The following is a 20,226-nucleotide window of genomic DNA, read 5'->3' as shown; positions in this document are numbered from 1 at the left end:
AACTAGCAAGTCAGTTAAGAACAAATTCTTATTTTCAATGACGGCCTAGGAACATACTGAAGTAAAGGTTACACATCACCCAACCACCAGACAGGCTTGTGTATTGTCTTTGCACTGGCACATAAAAAATAAAGTATTTTACATGGTACACAAATGAGGGCTTTGTTCGGCCCCTGGCTGGCGTACATTCAAAGGTCGGCACACATTCTCCCAGATGTGAACAGAATGATCAACACACCAGAGCAAAAACCCTGGTCACCCCTGTTGTAAAATGCCAGTGTACAGCATTAGCAATGAGAAGCTTGATAGAATACTGATGAAAAGGCACACGGTCCAATCCATTCAATTCATGTTTTTAAATCCTATTGATGAAGTGAATCAGAAATGCTAAAGAGTAGTGGTGGTTCCCTCTGATCATAGCAATGTTAAAACTACATGAAACCAGACCCGAGTTCAAATACTTTGACCATTTACTTGAACCTGCCTGTCGTGTCAGGTGGGCGGGGGGGGGGGGTTGTACTTTTCATAATTAGGTGTGATTAATGAAAATGGTTTACTCTTAAAAAATTTTTTAAATTATTATTATTCCACTGGAACCTGTAGTGCCAAAACCGTAAAAGCTACCAACACCAAAATCAGCCCTTTCCCAATGCATTTCAATGGCGATAGACTAGAATGTTAAAAATGTAGCCTATAACTAGTCTTATACCGTTTAAGATAGAAACACATTTCAAACTTAAAAATATGTAGACCAGTCTGGATTAGGTTGCTTGTTCACAGCTTTTTGATAACTTTTATACTTTTTAAATGTGCATAAAAGCTCCATATGCTTTGATTTGGAAGTATTTGGATTCACCACTGCTCTTGAACCGCTAAAGCTACAATACCACACCAATGTTGACATGTACAGCGCATTCAGAAAGTATTCAGAACCCAAGACTTTTTCCACATTTTGTTACATTAGTCTTATTCTAATATGTATTAAATAAATCTACACACAATACCCCATAATGAAAAAGCGAAAACAGGTTTTTAGACATTTTTGAAAATGTATATAAAAACACCTTATTTACGTAAGTATTCAGACTCTTTGCTATGAGACCCAACATTGAGCTCAGGTGCATCCTGTTTCCATTGATCATGCTTGATATGTTTCTACAACTTAGGAGTCCACCTGTGGTAAATTCAATTGATTGGACATGATTTGGAAATGTACACCTGTCTATTTAAAAAGGTCTCACAGTTGACAGTGCAGGTCAGAGCAAAAACCAAACCATGAGGTCAAAGGAATTGTCCCTTGAGCTCCGAGACAGGATTGTGTCGAAGCACAGATCTGGGAAAGGGTACCAAAACATTTCTGCAGCATTGAAGGTCCCCAAGAACACGGTGGCCATCATTCTTAAACGGAAGAAGTTTGGAACCACCAAGACTCTTCCTACAGCTGGCCGCCCGATCAAACTGAGCAATCAGGGGAGAAAGGCCTTGGTCAGGGAGGTGACCCAAGAGTCACTGACAGAGCTCCAGAGTTCCCCTGTGGAGATGGGAGAACCTTCCAGAAGGGCCACCATCTCTGCAGCCCTCCACCAATCAGGCCTTTATGGTAGAGTGGCCAGACGGAAGCCACTCCTCAGCACAAGGCAAATGACAGCCTGCTTGGAGTTTGCCAAAAGGCACCTAAAGGATGAAACCAAGATTGAACTCTTTGGCCTGAATGCCAAATGTGACATCTGGAAGAAACCTGGCACCATCCCTACGGTAAAGCATGGTGGTGACAGCATCATGCCGTGAGGATGTTTTTTCAGGGACTGGGAGACTAGTCAGGATCGAGGGAAAGATGAACAAAGCAAAGTAACAGAGAGATTCTTGATGAAGTCCTGAGCACTCTGGAGCAGGTTCTCAGACTGGGGTGAAGGTTCCAACAGAGCAAAGACCCTAAGCATATAGCAAAGACAATGCAGGAGTGGCTTCGGGACAAGTCTCTGGATGTCCTTGAGTGGCCCAGGCAGAGCCCGGAATTGAACCCGATCAAACATCTCTGGAGAGACCTGAAAATAGCTGTGCAGCGACGCTCCCAGTCCAACCTGACAGAGCTTGAGATGATCTGCAGAGAAGAATGGGAGAAATCCCAAAATACTGGTGTGCAAAGTTTGGAGCATTTATTTTTGTATAAATTTAGAAAACAATCCCCAAATCTGTTTTTGCTTTGTCATTATGGGGTAGTGTGTGCAGATTGATGAGGGGGAAAAACAAATTAATCCATTTTAGAATAAGGCTGTAACGTAAGAAAATCTGGAAAAAGTCAAGGGGTCTGAATACTTACCGAAACCCCCGGGCGATTTTATTTGGCACCCCAAGCTGAAGATTTAAAAAAATATATTTCATTTGTTGAACATAAGACTAAAATCACTAGGAAATCAGCTAAAAGGGATTTTAATTTAGGGAATCTGTTCCCAAGTATTCCCACGCATAAGTAGAGAGGCATAAGTGATCGTATCCCAGTAAAATCAAGGTTTAAAATTACTGTTTTTGTCAAATACTATGTTTTGGATTCTTGCGGTCAATTTGCAGTGTACAAACAATTTATAACTATGTTCCGGCCCCCCGACCATCCGAGGAAAGAAAAATAAATCTACCCAAAGCAGGGACCCTTGATCTAGTGCATGTGTAGTGTATAGTGCTGCATGGTTATAGCGTATGAGCAGCCCGAACTAGCTCTAACCCTGAGAATTAGACACGTTTTGGCTTCTTTGGCGTCTTAGCTTTATTGTCTCAACTCAACAATAGAAAGTAGGCGGCACCGATGGGGAGATAGTGCATGTGTCCCCCTGCCCTGGGTCCACATCCCACAGACCTACTTATCTATTCTCTCCCCGATGCTAGAACTTCAGGGATTTCCTGTGTAAGGCATTGGGCAGCTCAGCCTCAGATCTCGAGTTTAACTGGGCGCGGTGCCGTCCATCGTGGCCAGCAGGTGGGAGATCTTGGCCCTCTGGGATGGAGTGATGGACTGGCTCATGTGGATGATGCAGTCCATGGTCACCTCAGGGTTGGCCAGCACAATGCTGGGATAACACACACAGTACGTACATTGGATTATATGCACACAGTACTTTCAAGTGTAGCAATGTGTGTGTGTGTGTGTGTGTGTGTGTGTGTGTGTGTGTGTGTGTGTGTGTGTGTGTGTGTGTGTGTGTGTGTGTGTGTGTGTGTGTGTGTACCTGCGGATGTGTTTCACGGCGTGGTCCCTCTTCAGGTACTTGATGTTCTCTCTGATGGCGGATCGTGTGCCGTCCTCTTTGGCCAAATGCTTCTCCAGCCACTCCACCACCGCTTTGTTATTGTCCCAAAGGTACGCCTGGAAATTAAGCACAGAACCGAACTCTAAAAACACTTCTACACACCATGGATTGTAATAGATTGTGTAACCAGTGGGATTCGAACCTGGGTCCCCCACGCAGTAACCCAACATCTTAAACACTGGACCAAAAATAACTAAAATGTTCCGAGGGTGACAATTGGGATTACATGTTTCAGACAGGGGTACTCCATTACAATAGGATAACCTTGCTTGTATCACATGAACAGAGCAATTACGTTGCGACATCCATACCTGGACCGTGCCTTCGGTCTCCACAAACCAGCGCCGCAGCATGGACTGGATGTGTCCGTCACTCAGCTCTGGGTTGGCCTGCAGGACCTCGCACTTCACCACGCCCTCAAGCAGGAGGCGCCGCAGACGCCAGTAGAAGAAGCTCCGCACATTCTTCCAGTCCAGGATGTCCTGCATGTGACCACCAGGTTACATAGACCATAGAGTGAGGGACACTAATGCCCCATGGCAGGTGTGGAGAATGGGACCAGGCATCACATATTCATCTCCTGTCTGCCCATTGAGGTCTCATTGAAATGTATTTTGCTTTCCAGGGTTTGTTCTGGCACCTTCCATTGTTTGATTGACTATCACAACTGGGGGTTGGAACCAGTTCAGGGAACAGAACCAAAAAATATCGGAATCCTTCAAGGAACAGAATCAGAACGAAAGTGATCTACACTGTTCTGGAACAGAACTGTCATTTTAAAAGAATAGCAACCGGTAAATAAAGTTATTTTATGTTCTGGCTTTTTTTTCCAGTACCAAAAAAAAATGCAACAAAACACCTATGCAAAGCCCTCACGCTGTGCCTCAGAAATGTATTCCACTGGTCTGCCTGCCAGATGTGGCTACCTGCCCCTCCCCCTCCGAAGCATAGGCTACTGTAGTCTATCGACATTACAAACGTGATTCAGAAATTAGGGAGAGATTTTTTAATTAGAGAAGAATGGATTAACTTTTTCAATACTAGTTAAGGTTACTATAGTTATCACATTCCACATTGGATTTATTAACATTAAAAAAAGGTTAGGCAGCTAGCCCTGGTCCAACGCTAAGCCAACTCTTGGAAGTTCAAGGACATTCAAAGTTCATTCATAAAAGCCGCTCTTCTGTTGGTATAATTTTGTGTAACTAATTCAGATAATGCATGTCATAACAAGATGCTCAGAGCCTCAAGCCAAGCCTCCCCCACCATCTCGCACTCCCCACCCGCAAAATTTCAGTCGCATCTCGCTATAGTTGCATGTAAACAACTATAGCTTGCCCACTCCATAGCAAGCTGCTCTATCCGCACTGATTGGTGAAGTAATTTTATGTTGAGCTAAATGTTAAAAAATATAACAGACAGGAACGATATAAACCATAACTTTTTTTGTTTTCAAACTGGTTCAGAACTTTATTTTGCTAGTCGGAACAGTGGAAAGGAATTTAAATGTGGGTTCCATTCAGAAAGAAACTATTTGAATTTTTGGGGGTTCCAACCCCAATTATAACACAGTGTTTTTGTGTTTTACAACAAGGGAGGATTTTTTTTTACCGTGATGGCACCCTTCTCGTGCATTCTACCAGGGGTGTCGTGGAGGTCCACAAACTGCACTGCCACTTGGTGGTAGATGGGCAGCAGGAACTCCTCTCTGGCCCTCAGCTTGGCTTCCAGGTCCTTCCGCTGTTTGTCTGTCAGCTCCGGTGTACCTGGCCAGTCAAAAGGATTTATTAACCAATGTCTCCTCTCTGTTCATTAGGACACAGAATTAAAGAGGTTTAAAAACATCTTGCAATAAAAAGCGGAAAATGTGCATTTCTTATTGGCCAAGACCAGGATGTCTTTCCCCGTTTCAGTCCCTGTTCATTAGGACACCGAATTAAAGATGTTTAAAAACATTTTGCAATGGAAAGCAGAAAATTAGCATTAGCAAGTCTTGCCCTGTTCCCTTTCGTTTGGTGCCTAATGAACACGACCCCGCTGTTTTCTGAATGGTTGTCGAACCCCTGCGACTCTAGCACTGGTGGAAAATGTACCCACAGTAAAAGTAAAGATAGCTTCCTTTGACTCAAGTAAAAGTCACCCAGTAAAATACTACTTGAGGAAAAGTCTAAAAGTATTTGATTTTAAATATATCAAGTCACATCCCTTATGTTAAGCAAACCAGCTGCCACGTTTTGGCACCAGTAGAGTAGCTATCTAGCTATATAAACCATGCCACTCTGCAAACACATCTTCTCCGATTTTGGTTACAAGGTGGCACTTATTTAAATTAGGCAAGAGAATATCATGTTATCATTGGTGTATTAAAATGAGAGTTAATGTCACCCTATCCCCTTAATAACCCAAGTGTTTGACATGGGGGAGGGGACCAGTAACTTTATGATCACACTTTATCAATGTAGAAGCAACAGACACTTTTCATATTTTGATCTGGTTTCCTTCAAATATCATAACTTCGCAAACACGATTGACTGTTCATGACCTTTAGATTTTTATTTATTTTTATACAATGCTAACTAAAAAGAAAACACGATGCCTATCGTACATATGGGTGGAACGACAGGTACTGTTGTAAGAGTTTACCAGGCTGTTTACCAAGCTGTTCAGCCAGACCGGCGTAGACCGAGTCGATCCGGCGCATGGTTTTCAACAGGTCCTTCCTGCGATACTTGATCTCCACAGTGCCCTCTGCCTCTAGCACACCACCCCTTGACAGGGAGAGTGGTGGAGATGACAACAGGGAAAGGGGGATGAGCGAGAGAAGAAGAGGGAAAGGAGTAAGAGAGCAGCTCATTCACATTGACTCTGGAGAGAAGCCGCCCTGCCATGTTAAAAAAAAGGCCTACCTGCTCTCTCTGTCTGCGTAGAGCTCCATGCACAGAAGGTTAATGGTGGGATCGATCACCACCCAGGATCCCCCCCTCAGCTCAGCGTGCGGCGGGATGTAGATCAACACAGGCTGGCGGAACTCACGCAGGCCGTCCACGATGTAGGCCCCATACTTCAGCACCTGGTCGTACATGTCTGAGAGAAATAAAAACGGACTTGCAGTTGTGGTAACACCAATATTTACAATATTGTTTAGAGATTTAGAAGAAAACGAGAAAAAAAAACGCTGTGTTCTAGTGGGGGTTTTCCAGTCAGTACCAGACTAGGGTTCAAATACTATTTGAAATTTTTCAAATGCGTTGAGCGTTTGCTTTAGTCTGGCTGGAGTGCCAGGTGAGCGTGACTTGCATTTGAGATGTCCTAGTAGTCTTATTGCAACAGGCAAGCTGAATCCAGCACAGATACAAAAATGATTTGAAATTATTTTGAATAGTATTTGATCCCAGGTTGGCCAGTCAGTACCCTTCATTCCCCCGGAGAAGCCTCTCCAGTTGGCGAACACCATCAGAGGCAGCCGCTCACGGTTGAAGTCACGGATGGCCTGGGCCGTCTTGAAGGCAGAGTCCGGAAACCACACCTGGCCGGCCTGCTGCACCAGCTGAGTGAGTGTGTGAGTGAGAGTGAGAGTGACACACACAGAGGGATGTTAAACTCTTGTTGCAGGTGTCAAATGAGTCTGCATTACCTTGTCAGATCATGTGTCCCCTTTTCGAAAATGAGCAAAGGCATCAAAACTTAATTCATGATGGTTGACTAACATGTCGCCTTGGCATACGGCCCAAGCAGGTCCAATACATAATCACAACATATAATGGAGGACACAAAGCCACTCACTCTGGCCTCAGAATCCAAGTTTGCTGGATCGGCCGGGATAGCCACCTCAACGGTGCGTGTTTCCACAGCGATGACGCCAAGGGGAATCCCTCCTAACCTGTGGTGTTGCGTTACAAATTAGTTGGCAGTCTGCCTTCGGAACTGCTACATCTCAGTGATTCCGTATCCTGCAGGTATAACGCTGAACAAGCTGTTATAATCATCTATGAGCCTTCATAATTGTATATAATAATTAAAATGTTATGTCTCTCTCTCTCCATGTATCAACTGACTTGAAATGACTGATATTTAGTAAGGGTCATTATGAGATGATTATAAGACGTAACGGGGTCAAACATGCTCATGACTACCGTAATTGCTGGACTATAAACGCACCTGAATATAAACCGCACCAACTGATAAAAAAGAAAATGTATTTTGTACATAAATAAGCCGCACATGTCTATAAGACGCAGGTGCCTACCGGTACATTGAAAGAAATTAACTTTACACAGCCTTTAAACGAAACACGGCTTGTAACAAAAATTAAACAGTAGCCTACCAGTAAAGTCATTGGTCACCATCTTCCTCCTCCTGTGCACTGAAACCACTGAAGTCATCTCCTTCGGTGTCGGAGTTGAAAAGCCTCAGAATTGCTTAATCCGATGTTGGATCGTTTTCATTGTTGCTCTCGTCACTTTCATCCGGAGGAAAATACCCCGCTGAGCTCATGCTGCCCCTTCAACACGCAGCAGTCCAGCCTTTTGAAACCCGTTGATGATAGTGGATATTTTGACAATGCTCCACGCTGTCAGGACCCACTGGCAGACTTGACCATAAGTTGCTCTTCGCATGCGGCCCGTTTTAGTGAAGGATTTCTCCCCACTTGTCATCCAAGCCTCCCACTGAACAAGGAGCGCCACCTTAAATGCACAATTTACACTGATGTCGAGTGGCTGCAAATACTTTGGGCCATCTGCTTTTCTTCCCTCTGAAAGGTTTGTTGTCTTATTGCACTGAGTCCGTTCCTCACGCTGCTGTTTACAAAGTCTTATAATCGACTCATTAAGGCCAAGCTCCCAAGCAGGAGCTCTATTTCCTTTTCCAACAGCCAGATCGATCGCCTTCAACTTGAAAGCTGCATCATATGCATTTCTCCGTGTCTTTGCCATGATGAGGGTGACACAATTACTACCGTAATCAGAATGATGGGAAGTTTGAGCGCGCTCGATTTACGTCACATTATGTGACGGTGCTCAGTTCTTTGGCGGCTTGAATCTTGTGAAAGCGGGAGAAATCCATAAATTAGCCGTGTCATTGTATAAACCGCGAGGTTCAAAGTGTGGGAATAAAGTAGCGGCTTATAGTCCGGAAATTACGGTAGTGTTAAAATGCATGAATGTATTAAAACTGTATTGTACCTGCAGCTTTTAAGAAATTGTTACCCATATGTCTTTTGTAATCATTTATATTGCGCGCATGTATGTGTGTGTGTGTGTGTGTGTGTGTGTGTGTGTGTGTGTGTGTGTGTGTGTCTGTCTGTCTATACAGTACACTCACCTGGCTCTGCCCACCACTACTGTCTGGGCCCAAGACCCCATCACTTCCATGAACGAGCCATGGTCACAAAATCCACTCTGCCAGGCTCCTTTTACAGCTAAACACAACACACAAAAATAACCTATGACAGCAATAATGTACAGTGTATTGCAAACTTTTTTTTATGCACTTTAAAAAGTTGGATTTGATCTAATTTAATATTCAGTACACTGCACTGGGTGACATAGCCATGTCTGTCAACTCAGGGGCTGGGAGAAATAGAATCTGGGCAGAGTTAAGAGGGTTATGTATGCTGCAGAGTGTGTCTCACTGGGGTGGGGCCTCCCGGCCAGTAGCCAGCGGGGGTCATAGGGAGCCTTCGTGGGGGTGAACTCGATCTCCCTCTCCACTGGGTCCTTGGGTGGGATCACCGGCACCGGAGAGTGCTTGGTCTGAAATAAGAGTAGAACAATGTGCTGACAACTCCTATCTGGGGGTTGGTCGGCTGAGTTTGACCTCTTACGGGACATCTTCAGCCTGCTCTGAGATCTGTTTGGGCTGTCTTGCCAAATTGGCATCTCAGATTTAAAAAGTGCTGATCTAGGATCCATTTTGTCCATCAGATCATAATGAATATGATTACATGGACAGAGGGGATGTGATCCTAGATCAGCGCTCCTTCTCTGAGAATCTTTATGAATATGGGGTCAGAACTGGTCTTCCTCTTTTTCATAATGTACCTTCGGCATATAGGAGAGCCAGCGCAGGATAGTGAAAACGCCCTCAAAGTCATCGGGCACCGTAGTGTGAGTCACTCCGTTGTTGTGCATGATCTGGACGCCTCCCAGCTGGTTGTTGGAGGTGTACACTTCTCGACCCAGAACCTGTAACGGCAACAGCTTCACTGTCAAGGGCAGTGGAAACGGGTCACATATCCAGACGATTATAGGACATTGCAGTTCTAACGATTTAAAATAGGTTTCACTACTTATGAAATATGAGACTCCTTAACCATCATACAACTGACTGGGGTCATTTTGACACAAGAGTCATATTTTTGATCATAGCCCAAAAGGTGATTTATTCAATTCTTCATGACTTTTGTCAATCAATCTAAATAATTGTTTAGTGTTTCTGTATCAATATGGACTTATTCTTTTATTTTTAGAAGACCTTTGGAGTCATTTTGAACCCCCGGCCAAAAACACCTAATCCGTCGGTAGTCATTTGATAAATAGGATTTTTATTTGAATCTAGCTTTCTCTGGAGACATAATTACAAGTTATCCATAGTTATTCTACGGGAAATATTTTATAAATACCCAAATTCCTATAATATCCTCCAATATTCTATACATGCAACTTTTTAATGGTGTTTTGGTTGCTATAACGTTTGGTTTGAAGTGACTGAGGATTTGGGCATGCTTTTAGAAGCTTCCTGCCATAGGCCCTACCACTCCCATTGTTTCACTAGAAGCGATGCTAATGGCTTTGGGGTAAGTAAATACATAAAATAAAGCCATATTTATGGTAATCGTCTCATGATCAATGGATTAAACACTGTAAATACAATGATGTATATTTACATTTTTGGTGTACCGCCCCTTTAAAATGCAGTCGTTTTATTTTTAGCTCATGTCAAAATGAATATTTACCTCAAAATTCTGAAAAACTAAATGATACTACAATCAAATTATGGTAAATCAGCTTTTTAGTACTAATGTGGTTTGTACTTTGGGAAAAACTATGCACATTAATGAAGGTTAACATGAATATATATATATATTTTTAAATAGAATATGCTAATTAACACATTTTGATAAAATAAGACAGTTTGGTATTTTTTTTAAACTGATTACATGATTTATATATGTCTAAATGAGGTCTTGATAATAATTAAGTTAATATTTTGCTATGATTGTTGCTTGTCAAAATGACCTCAGTTGGTAATCCATGTATATAAAATATGTTGGTAGTATGAGGGTTAGAGGGGTATTTTGGTTGAAAAACACAATTTCATATATTATTTTGAACATACGAGCTCCCATAGTTATCCTAACAGTGGGCCTGTGTATACTTCTTATGTAAGTCTCAGAGTTCTAAAACGCATGAAGAATCCAAGCAGACGGGACAGAGACGTACCTTGTTGAGGGCTCCAGCCCCGGTCAGGATGATGTGGGAGTTCTCCACCTGGATGACCCTCTGCCCCAGACGCACTAGATAAGCCCCGATCCCAATGGCACGGCACGTCACCTGCAGTACCCAGGACATACAGTACCATAGCTTCAACATAACCCAGGTCGTTAAGCATAGCATGCCTCGTGGCTTATCTAACACCAGACAAAGAGATGTGTGTGTGTGTGTGTGTGTGTGTGTGTGTGTGTGTGTGTGTGTGTGTGTGTGTGTGTGTGTGTGTGTCCTCCTGACCATGCTGATGGTGATGATCTCGTCGTAGGCCTGGGAAGACTCCCCGGCGATGGTGCCTGATCCTCTCAGGTTCTCCACCCCAAGACCATCTTCGGTCCCTATGATGTCAGTGATGATGTACCTGGAGTCCGGTCGACAGGATGGGGAGAGAGAGAGAGAGAGAGTCAGTGAACCTCTGAGATACCAGACTGTGTATGTTAGCTGTGCTAGTTGATAAGGGTGACTAGCACCAGAGGGGTATACTACAAAGCAGGTTCAAGGAGTTAGCTGGCTGACCTGCCATAACATTGTGATATTTGAAGATAAGCTTGAAAATGGGTATAGATATGTCTTTTGAGCATTTAAAAAAATATGTAATGTCCCAACAAATCAATAGTTAACTAATTGATCCTGCTTTGTAGTACACCCCTCAGGTGACAGGCGTGCGTGTGCCACCTGGACTCTCCGCCCTCCTCCACGTGGTGGCAGTGGACAGCGTTGGTGGAGCTGATGCGGGTGTAGTCCTGGGGTGTCAGGTACAGGTACTTGAAACCCTACAGGTGATGACAAGCAAACAGTCATCAGTTCCAAGAAAGTGGGCAGACACAGAAACAGTGTAGAGTCTGATAAGAGGTCATCAGGATTACACCTTGCCATTATGCCCCACAGAGAACATCAATCACACCCACTCTTCTGATCACCAGTCAGTTTGCCCGACACATTAGACCATGCCGCCAGCACATGTTAACAAATCAGCTTTGCCAGTGTCACAGACAGAAGGAATAACATTAAGTCAGAAAAATAAAAATCTTAAGAAACATCATTTAATTTGCATTGCCGTGACCTCTGCTGCTGCAAATCTATTAACATTTCCAGAGTGCGTTTTTTCCACCTTTCAAATCAAACTTTATTTGTCACATGTGCCGAATACAACAAGTGTAGACTTTAACCTGAAATGCATACTTACAAGCCCTTAACCGACAGTGCAGTTGAAGAAGAGTTGAGAAAATATTTACCAAATAAAGTACATTGTTGCATGGTATGCCCTTACAAATCAAAACCCTTTTTACAAGGCCACTGAAGACAACTCAGTAGCAGGCGCGCTCAACTGAACAGTCCTTGTAAAGAAAAGGTCTTATGTACACTGTAGAATCTACTGTTATGTAGTGACTGGTGATAAGTCACCTTGTAAGGGTCCTGGGGGTCGGTCCAGGCAACCTGGAACATGTGTCGTATCTCCTCGGCCAGGCCGATGCGCGCCCCACTGTTGGCTGAGATGTAGATGCGTGGAATGCCCTCGGCCCGGGCCATCTCCGACGCCCGCAGGAACAGCTGGTCCTCCTGGGGCCCGAACGAGCCAATCATGTAGGTGATGTCGTTGCAGATGACGATGATGTCGCGGCCCTCGGGATACTCTGGAGTCTTCATCCGCATCCGGAAGGCTACAATTCCCACCTGGGAGAGAGGGATAAAGAGCCAAGTAGAGTATTCGGGATTGCCAGGAGGGTTTCGGGACAACATAAGGGGCTTTAAAAGACAGATGGCCTTGGTCGTCTCTGTAACACTAGAATATGTTGTAGTTCCAATCCACGTGAGCACGCTATGTGCTCTACCTCGTTGTCTCCAGGCAGGCGGTTCATCTGCACCAGTCTGTCATGCGGGTCCAGCACCAGCTCGGTGCACATCAGCACGTCTTTAGGGTAGCTGTCCCCCGGACCCCAAAGCTTAAAGAGGGCCTATGAGACACAAAAGGTTAAAAAAACAGATTAAAAAGAAAAAATGTTTAAGTACCTGCAGTTAAAAAGGGTCAAGTGTCAAAAAGGAGAGAGAAAGAGAGAGGAACCCCCACCTGTCGGAACATCTCTGGGAAGTCATAGACGTAGGTGGTGCCCAAAGTCTGGGCCTGGAAGCGTTTGGACTGCAGCAGGTCCTTGGTGACATAGGGATGGTTGATGAGCATGCCGTGCAGAGGGCCTTGCTTGTCCCCGTACGACTGGAACATGATCTAGAGGTCAGAGGGGAGACTGAGGTCAGTTGTCAGCTGCAGATCATTGCATCGAACGGCTAGAGAAACTGAAATAGAGGTGTTTATAACCGATTTGTTAAGCCTCCATATGGTCTTCAGGAATACCCTGTGAAGCGTTTAGCTAAATGTAGACCCTGTTGCACTGCGAATTCAACACTGACTGTGCATCGTGCACCAATCTGTGCCAGTGAGCTGATCCCAGCCTGCGTGCCGGTTTATAGTGCTCTTCCTGATCGGCCTACCTGTCCCGTTGAGGGGTCTGTGACCTCCTTATACAAGCTGATGTCCAAGTAGTAGCCGGACTCGTTGGTGAGGAACAGACGGATGGGGATGGCGGTCCCAGTGGGCGTCAGCCGGATGTTGATCTTGAGCTCGGCCTGGAGCACCCGGAGCTTCCACAGCCTACTGCCGTAACGCATCACCATGGAGCGCACAGACTCCTCAATCTACAGGACACAAGAGAGGCAACACATACTGTAGTTCATTTACACATCATGATATAACACGGATCACTTTAACTAGCTCATGAAACCCCACAATCCTTTGTGTTAGGCAAACAAGCCTTTCCTCGTGTGTATGGGCAGTTGTGCCCCTTCTGTCCAATAAGCTCATTTCTGGGCAATATTTCTGTCCATTTAAGGAACCCTTTTTGTATCAGGAGCCACATCAGCCCCCTTTAAGACGGACTATTACTAAAATGGGATTGTCGTCAAAATCCCTTGTCTCGGAGGAGCCAACAGCACAGGCACACGGACCTTGGAGGGGTCCATGATGACGGTCGGGACAAAGTTCAGGAAGATGTGGTTGCAGTCGGTGCGCCATTTGGTGTTGCTGAAGGCCACCTCCAGCTCATCCATGGCCTCCAGGAGAAGACGCTCGCCCTCGTTTTGTAGGTACTCAAATGACGCTTCCTGGACAGAGAGAAAGGGGTGCCAGCGTTTTGAGAGAAAAGTCATGTTCCAAGCAAGACACAAATGATTTATTTTCAATACAAGGGAGCAAAATCAATACATCTATTTTTAACTCCTGTTTAGAAGAGAGCTTTTGTAAAGGGAAGGAGGCTTCCACCCCTGCACGCTTGCGCTCGTGTGGCATTTATTCCCCTCCCCCCGTACCTTTGTGATGAGGTCAGAGTGGCGCATGATGGCTCGGATGAAGTAGCGGTAGTCTGTGACCTCAGCGCCCTCCTGCACGCGAGCGGCACCCAGGTACTGGTGCATCTTGCTGTTGGCACAGGGCACGGCCGTCAGGTCAAAGTTACGCATGCGGTTCAGCTCCAGCTGGAAGGCCAGAGCAGGCTCCAGGTTCCTGTAGATACGGTCCTCCTGAAACTGGGAGAGAGACACACACAGGTGGAGAGAGAGTGGGTGGTGTTTTAAAGCTGTTCGTGTATAAAAAATGTCTAGTTATTGTTAAAAATAAATAAAAAAACTGTAGAGAAGTTTTTTTTTTTACCCCGTCTCTGGCTCTGAAAGTGAAGAACTTGGGAAATTCCCTCTGGTAAAAATCAAAGAGGAAAATTAGATTCATCTTGGTCGTATTCATTAGGCACCAAAAGGAAGAAAATTGACGGAAACAGGGAGGGACTACCTGAAGTTGTCCAATAAGAAATGCTCGTTTTCGTTTTCTGTTGCAAAACGCTTTGCTGCGGTGTGCACTAATGGAAACGACCCTGCTTTTATTAGCCATAGTTTAATAGTAAGTTAATATTAAGTTAATAGTATATTAATAGTAAATCCAAAGTAGATTAAAATTAAGTTAATAGTAAGTAAAATCAGATTAATAAGAAGAGATGACGGAGCACTATTAACAGTCGTATTCAACAGCAGCAAAGGGATATTTCAAAATGTAGCCTCGTACGACCATCTCGATCTCGCGAGCTTACAATCCGTTTTGCTACGCGGATTCCGTGCAACAGAACGGAAGCTTGCGAGATCAGGATGGCCGTACGAGGCCATTTCAAAATGGTCTCGTAGAAACATCTTACCCTCTGTGCGACTAAAAACGTGATCCTTCGGATGCCGTGCTCAAAGAGTAAAACCTTCTGTAATAAGAAATCATCATATCAAGTATAATCATAGGAGACACCCAGGATAACAATGAAGAAGGATCCTAACTTCCACTTTCGTTCAAACATTCATTTAATCCTGTGTTGATGTCAACGGGAGACGAAGTTGGAATTCAACGTGAGCAGAATCTAGGATTCACCCCTATGAGGGAAAAAAGCCCCAACATAATTATACCGTGAGAGTTTGGTGGGATGAACCGTGCTGCTGACCTTAGACTGGGCGAAGGCAGCGAAGGCTGTGACCAAGGTATCGTCATCCTCTGTGTCCGCCGACTTGATGGACACATTGATGATGTGGATGGGGTTCTCCTTCATGTTCTGCTGGAGCGCACGGGGAAATAATCACAGCTTAGTGAGAAATGTCAGCCTTTACCTCGTATACCAAAAAAAAAAGAAATCAGATTGTCGCTGTATAGTTCATATGCAAAGATATCAATATTATATGATATCCATTCCTTATCTAATGAAACAAATGTGTTTTAAGCAAAAAAACATATTTTTGTTGTTGTTCTAATGAGGTATTTTCCTCGCCAATATTTCTGTCCATTTAGTAGACCCCTTGTGGCTTGAGAGCAACCCCCAGAAGCAACAATTCCATAAAGCCTCTAACACGATCCCATCACACGGTCACCTTGCAGGTATCCTCCTCGTAGAGGCTGGAGCAGGCCTCGGGGAAAAGTGGGCTCTCCAGGAGCGGGTCAGCAAAACTGGAGATCACCTCGTCAAAGTTCCTGCACACAAACCCAGCAGACGGACACACACCCAATATTCCACTTGTTTTGTGTTAACCGCGACTGTTCGCTAAAGTTAGCTAGCAGTCTGAGAAGATTGTGTGCCGCAAACGTAAATGTCTGTTTCGGGTCTAAACTTCCACTAAAAATAATAAAGTGGCCATGTAGACTTTTAACTATTCCTACTAAATATAGTAGAAATAGTTAAGTCATTTACAGTTTGAATATTGTCGCTAGAAAGCCACAGTAATCCAAAAAAAAGTAGCTGTTTGATGTTTCACTGTAACATTTCGGAATGTTCATTCAGAAGCTGAACTCGCCTCAGGTCAGGACAAGCTTATATTACCAGACATCCAGACAAACCAGACATCCAAGAGTAGTTCTCTGTGGGTTTTTTACCTTTTGAAGTCTTCGAAACACTGGAAGGCCACCATGGCTCCCATGCGCTGACATGGGGGAGAGAACGCCCCATCTAGGAAGAGTTCGCTACCCTGCCGCCTCATCTCAAACTGTCCCACACTGTTCAAAGGCATCGTCAACCTGAGGTAAGGGACGACACACTGGTGACACCTGGGTAGGGTTGGGGTGGGCACTGGGAGCAATGGTATAGCATACTGTACCTGTTCTCTTTCCACAAAGCATAACAGACAGCAACATCTACGTTTACTAGACATGTTTTGTTTGATAATACTTTCAAAATTAACTGACTGATTGTGTATAACTGACTATGGTTGATTGAAAGAGGCAGGGCAGATTACTATAGTGGCCTAAGAGGGGTCAAATCTGCAACTGGAGAATACAGAATGCGCTTTTTGTCACAAAAAGAAAAAAAGGTTTTAAAACAAACATTGCAAACAGTAGGTCAGACAAAGTACATATGCTTCTCAAAAGGTACTTATCTCTATGAAAGTTGAGAAAGGCAATAACATTTTTTTTAAAGGGTATAAACTAAGAAGGAGGTGGTGGAGGAGTCCTTCGGCAGAGGTTTATGTTTTTTTTGTGTTTTGTTTTTTTATAAAGATGGGGAAGGGCAAAACAGCGCATTCAGCCATGCATTGCTAGGAGACATACACAGACGGAGCTAGACACAGTGTGGCAGGCTGCCTGGAAGGAGGAGCTGTACTCTACCTGTTCAGAGTAGGGCTGCTCCCTCTGAAATCAGATCATTGACAGGTGAATGTAAGCAGTGGATGATCAACCTTGACCACAATGCATTCTTATTAGTTTCACTTTACGGCATACTCTAGCTTTGCACATTAATAATGACCATGAAAAACCATTCCGAAGTTAAAATGTTAAAAGTAGCAAATGGGTCATTTTATTTTAACTACTGGGTGTGATTGAGATCCCTTGTGATTTATCAAGTTGCAATTACAAAACCTGACATTAACAAAGCAGGATAGAGTAGAGGGGAAAGCCGAAAGTCAATAATTTGCAATTGGGCCTGACTGTCAGCTAATTGAATTTGTGACATTTTTTTTAAACAAAAAAGGAAGTCAGTTTCCTGGTTTGTGGAATTAGAGCTTTGGCATCTTGAGAGTCCATCCCAATAGTTTACTTCTGCCTGGCGGTTTGCCTCAAAATGGCAGTGGAGAAACAATTACATTGAAGGGCTTGTCCCAAAGGGGAGAGGGTTATGGGGGTGTCGGGGGAGGACAAAGATGACCTACTGCTCTACACAAAAGGAAACAGCACACAGACTGTACCATGACCAGGGTTTTACAGGCCCTATTTGTGCTCTCAGTATAGGGACTGAACCACACGTTCTCAGAGATGCTGAGCATGTAGAGTTGAGTGGACTACGTGTTGGCGCACGCCGAGTGAATCACTCGGGTGAATCTTTTGCGTGTTGATGGGGAGAAATGGGAAACAGGAGCAAATCAATGAGAACCAGAGGAATACTGGACTGCAGAGAGACGGTATAAAGACGGACCAAAATAAAATACGATTGGCTCATTCACTAACAAATATACACACAAAAAAAAGATGTCCATTCACATTGCTTGAGAATGATTCAAATCCTTATGAAAAGTAAATTAGCTAACTATATATAACCAACTTGCTTTACATTAACGACACAGTTAGCATAATGGCACAGTTGTAACTTTAGGTTGTAAACTAAACGTCTTTCCTGTCTATTTCAAATTGCAACCACCCTGTCCCTTCTATCTCAACTCAAGACTTTCTTTTTTTTTTTACCGGGGATAGTTGGCAGCTATGGCAGCCGTGTATTGAAAGTGGCAAATCCAGAGTTGGGCCATTGTAGGTTACGTTTGTTGTAGAGCTGCTTTGTGACTGTGGTAGAGAACTGCTGGCTGGGTACCTGTTGGGGTGGGACGACGGCAACATGAACTGGAAGTCTACGGCACACGTCCCGTCCTGCAACTGGTGATGCTGGAGGCTGTTCAGCTCGTAAGCAATGTAGCCCCTTCGCACGTACACCTACAGGTTGGAAAACATTTTGAGCTCAAATCTACATCAGGATGAAACCATGTCAGGTTTATATGCTGTTCACTATGCTCACCTCCAAGGCAGCCATACACACCACCCGGTTAGAGTGGTAGAAGAAATTGGGCAAGACGTCAAAGATGGAGGTCTCAGACAGGATGAGTTTCTGCCCGAGGAGTAAAGAAATATTATCCTTCGGATCTTACGGAAGTACAAAAAAAAAACACAAAAAAAGCTGTTTTGGAGAAATCGTGACGCTCACCTTCAGGTTCTCTGGACAGAACTGGTGTCCATACATGTCGATGGCAGACAGAAAGATGGACTCCACCTGGTTGTGCCTCAGTTCATAAGAGGGCAGATGGGAAGCGATCAAAACCTGAAGAATACACACGCGTCCATCAATATTCAGAATGTTGTTTTGAAGCTACAAAATGTAGTGCCCATCCAAGTGAATAACATCTACCATCTTACCAGACTGACTGGGGGTCTTAGAATATTGACGAGCGGTACACTCCGCTGTGCGAAAACATCATTCAGTACAAACGGTCGCGAAACGTACCTGTCTGGCACGCAGTGCCACCTTTGAGTTCTCCATCTTGTTGAGCTGTGTGAGCTCGTTCAGGATGACCATCAGCTCGTCTGCTAGGGTGGGGTCCCGCCCACACAGCTGATCCTAAACGTCACCAGGGACACACAGCACACTCCCTATTAGCATTGGAGTCTTGAAACATGTCCCCGTCACCATCAATTGCCGATGAAGGAAAACTGCAGTGTTTACACTGAAGAAAATTACACTATTTTAAAAAGAGTGTGGTTTCATTATCCAGTGAAAGTCAATGAGAAAAACAGTTTGCAGGTTGCGTTGGTTGACCCCTTCAAAACAGCAAAAACATTAGCGCAAATGCAGTTTCCTTAATACTGAATTTATGTTTAAGCTTCATTTCATTGTTCTTCATCAAGTGGATGCGAAGCGGTGGGTGTTTAGCAGAGAGAGAGCGAGAGAGAGTAGCCTTACGATGAGTATGGTGACCAGGACGTTCTTCTTGGAGACCTGAGCGTGAGAGAAGATGCTTTCCAGCACAGGGGTCATATCAGGCTTGTACTGCTCCCTCAGGTTGATCACACACTTGTCGTAGTGAGCTGTTCACAAAAAGGGGAGAACATTATTTTTTTTTTTAAGTGGCCATACAATGCATCACCGCGACATGAAACAAGTCATAAAGAGCAGGATATCGTCTCGATTAGATCCACAGTGAAACACCAAAATCACCTTGCTGGAACTGCATCTCCACCTGAAGGTAACACTTGAGCAGATCCAGCACCACAGACTTCATGTATCCTCGGATTCCACTGCGGTACCTGCGGCAAATTCATCCACCCACTATTACAATCCAACATCCTACCTGAAGTCGTACATGTCATGGAGTGATGATTCAGGTCATGAAATAAGAGAAGTGCGACCTCTGCACCAGCTGGACGATACTCTGAGTGTTCATGAAGAACACTTCCCGGTCGGCCTTCTTCTGAAGGGTGGCTGCGTGGCTGTCCAAGATACAGGCAATCTGAAATGGATGGGAAACCAATTCACCAAGTGTACTGTAGAGCAGACCTGGGCTCAAATCAGGGGTTGGAACCAAACTTATTTTCCAATCGTTTCGTTCCACTGTTCTGACCAGCATAATAAAGTTCTGAACCGGTTTGAAACCAGAAGAAAAAGGGTACCCGTTTATATTGTTCCTTTAACTACAAAAAGCAACCCAGTTTTGACATTTAGAGCATTAAATTACTCCACCAATCAGTGGAGATAGAAAACTGCTCTATAGACCAGGAAAGCTAGTTGTTTATTAGCTTGACTCATACAGACAAGTGCTGGGCGTGAGATGCGACTGAAATTCTGCAGGGTGGGGAGAGAGCGAAAGAGACAGACGGGCATGGAGGAGGCTTGGCT

General features: G+C 44.3%; 1 protein-coding gene across 10 annotated transcripts in view; it reads right to left on the bottom strand.

The window, feature by feature from the left end:
• Positions 1–1,789: 1,789 nt before the first annotated feature.
• LOC124036038 (acetyl-CoA carboxylase 2-like) overlaps positions 1,790–20,226 on the bottom strand; it is a 49,742-nt gene continuing 31,305 nt past the window's right edge. For 6 of the 10 annotated variants that reach the window (XM_046350118.1, XM_046350117.1, XM_046350126.1 and 3 more), the window contains 33 exons: positions 19,740–19,840; positions 19,549–19,637; positions 19,294–19,418; positions 18,838–18,951; positions 18,541–18,654; positions 18,355–18,444; positions 18,154–18,272; positions 16,959–16,982; positions 16,230–16,370; positions 15,731–15,830; positions 15,310–15,417; positions 15,019–15,075; positions 14,487–14,528; positions 14,147–14,362; positions 13,787–13,942; positions 13,274–13,477; positions 12,855–13,010; positions 12,619–12,741; positions 12,191–12,460; positions 11,462–11,559; positions 11,027–11,147; positions 10,742–10,852; positions 9,341–9,484; positions 8,932–9,052; positions 8,622–8,718; positions 7,083–7,179; positions 6,711–6,846; positions 6,206–6,383; positions 5,943–6,067; positions 4,911–5,065; positions 3,611–3,781; positions 3,219–3,355; positions 1,790–3,062 (listed from right to left, as the gene is read on the bottom strand). In XM_046350118.1, coding sequence (XP_046206074.1) covers positions 2,936–3,062; positions 3,219–3,355; positions 3,611–3,781; positions 4,911–5,065; positions 5,943–6,067; positions 6,206–6,383; positions 6,711–6,846; positions 7,083–7,179; positions 8,622–8,718; positions 8,932–9,052; positions 9,341–9,484; positions 10,742–10,852; positions 11,027–11,147; positions 11,462–11,559; positions 12,191–12,460; positions 12,619–12,741; positions 12,855–13,010; positions 13,274–13,477; positions 13,787–13,942; positions 14,147–14,362; positions 14,487–14,528; positions 15,019–15,075; positions 15,310–15,417; positions 15,731–15,830; positions 16,230–16,370; positions 16,959–16,982; positions 18,154–18,272; positions 18,355–18,444; positions 18,541–18,654; positions 18,838–18,951; positions 19,294–19,418; positions 19,549–19,637; positions 19,740–19,840 — 4,167 coding nt within the window. In that variant the 3' untranslated portion in view covers positions 1,790–2,935. The remainder of the gene's footprint in view (positions 3,063–3,218; positions 3,356–3,610; positions 3,782–4,910; positions 5,066–5,942; positions 6,068–6,205; positions 6,384–6,710; positions 6,847–7,082; positions 7,180–8,621; positions 8,719–8,931; positions 9,053–9,340; positions 9,485–10,741; positions 10,853–11,026; positions 11,148–11,461; positions 11,560–12,190; positions 12,461–12,618; positions 12,742–12,854; positions 13,011–13,273; positions 13,478–13,786; positions 13,943–14,146; positions 14,363–14,486; positions 14,529–15,018; positions 15,076–15,309; positions 15,418–15,730; positions 15,831–16,229; positions 16,371–16,958; positions 16,983–18,153; positions 18,273–18,354; positions 18,445–18,540; positions 18,655–18,837; positions 18,952–19,293; positions 19,419–19,548; positions 19,638–19,739; positions 19,841–20,226) is intronic. The other 4 variants (XM_046350120.1, XM_046350121.1, XM_046350122.1 and 1 more) reach the window with 4 other exon arrangements.

This window comes from Oncorhynchus gorbuscha, linkage group LG05 (assembly GCF_021184085.1).
Source record: "Oncorhynchus gorbuscha isolate QuinsamMale2020 ecotype Even-year linkage group LG05, OgorEven_v1.0, whole genome shotgun sequence".
NCBI lineage: Eukaryota > Metazoa > Chordata > Actinopteri > Salmoniformes > Salmonidae > Oncorhynchus > Oncorhynchus gorbuscha.
The sequence above is the reverse complement of the archived record's forward strand: the minus strand, read 5'-3'. Positions and strand labels throughout refer to the sequence as shown.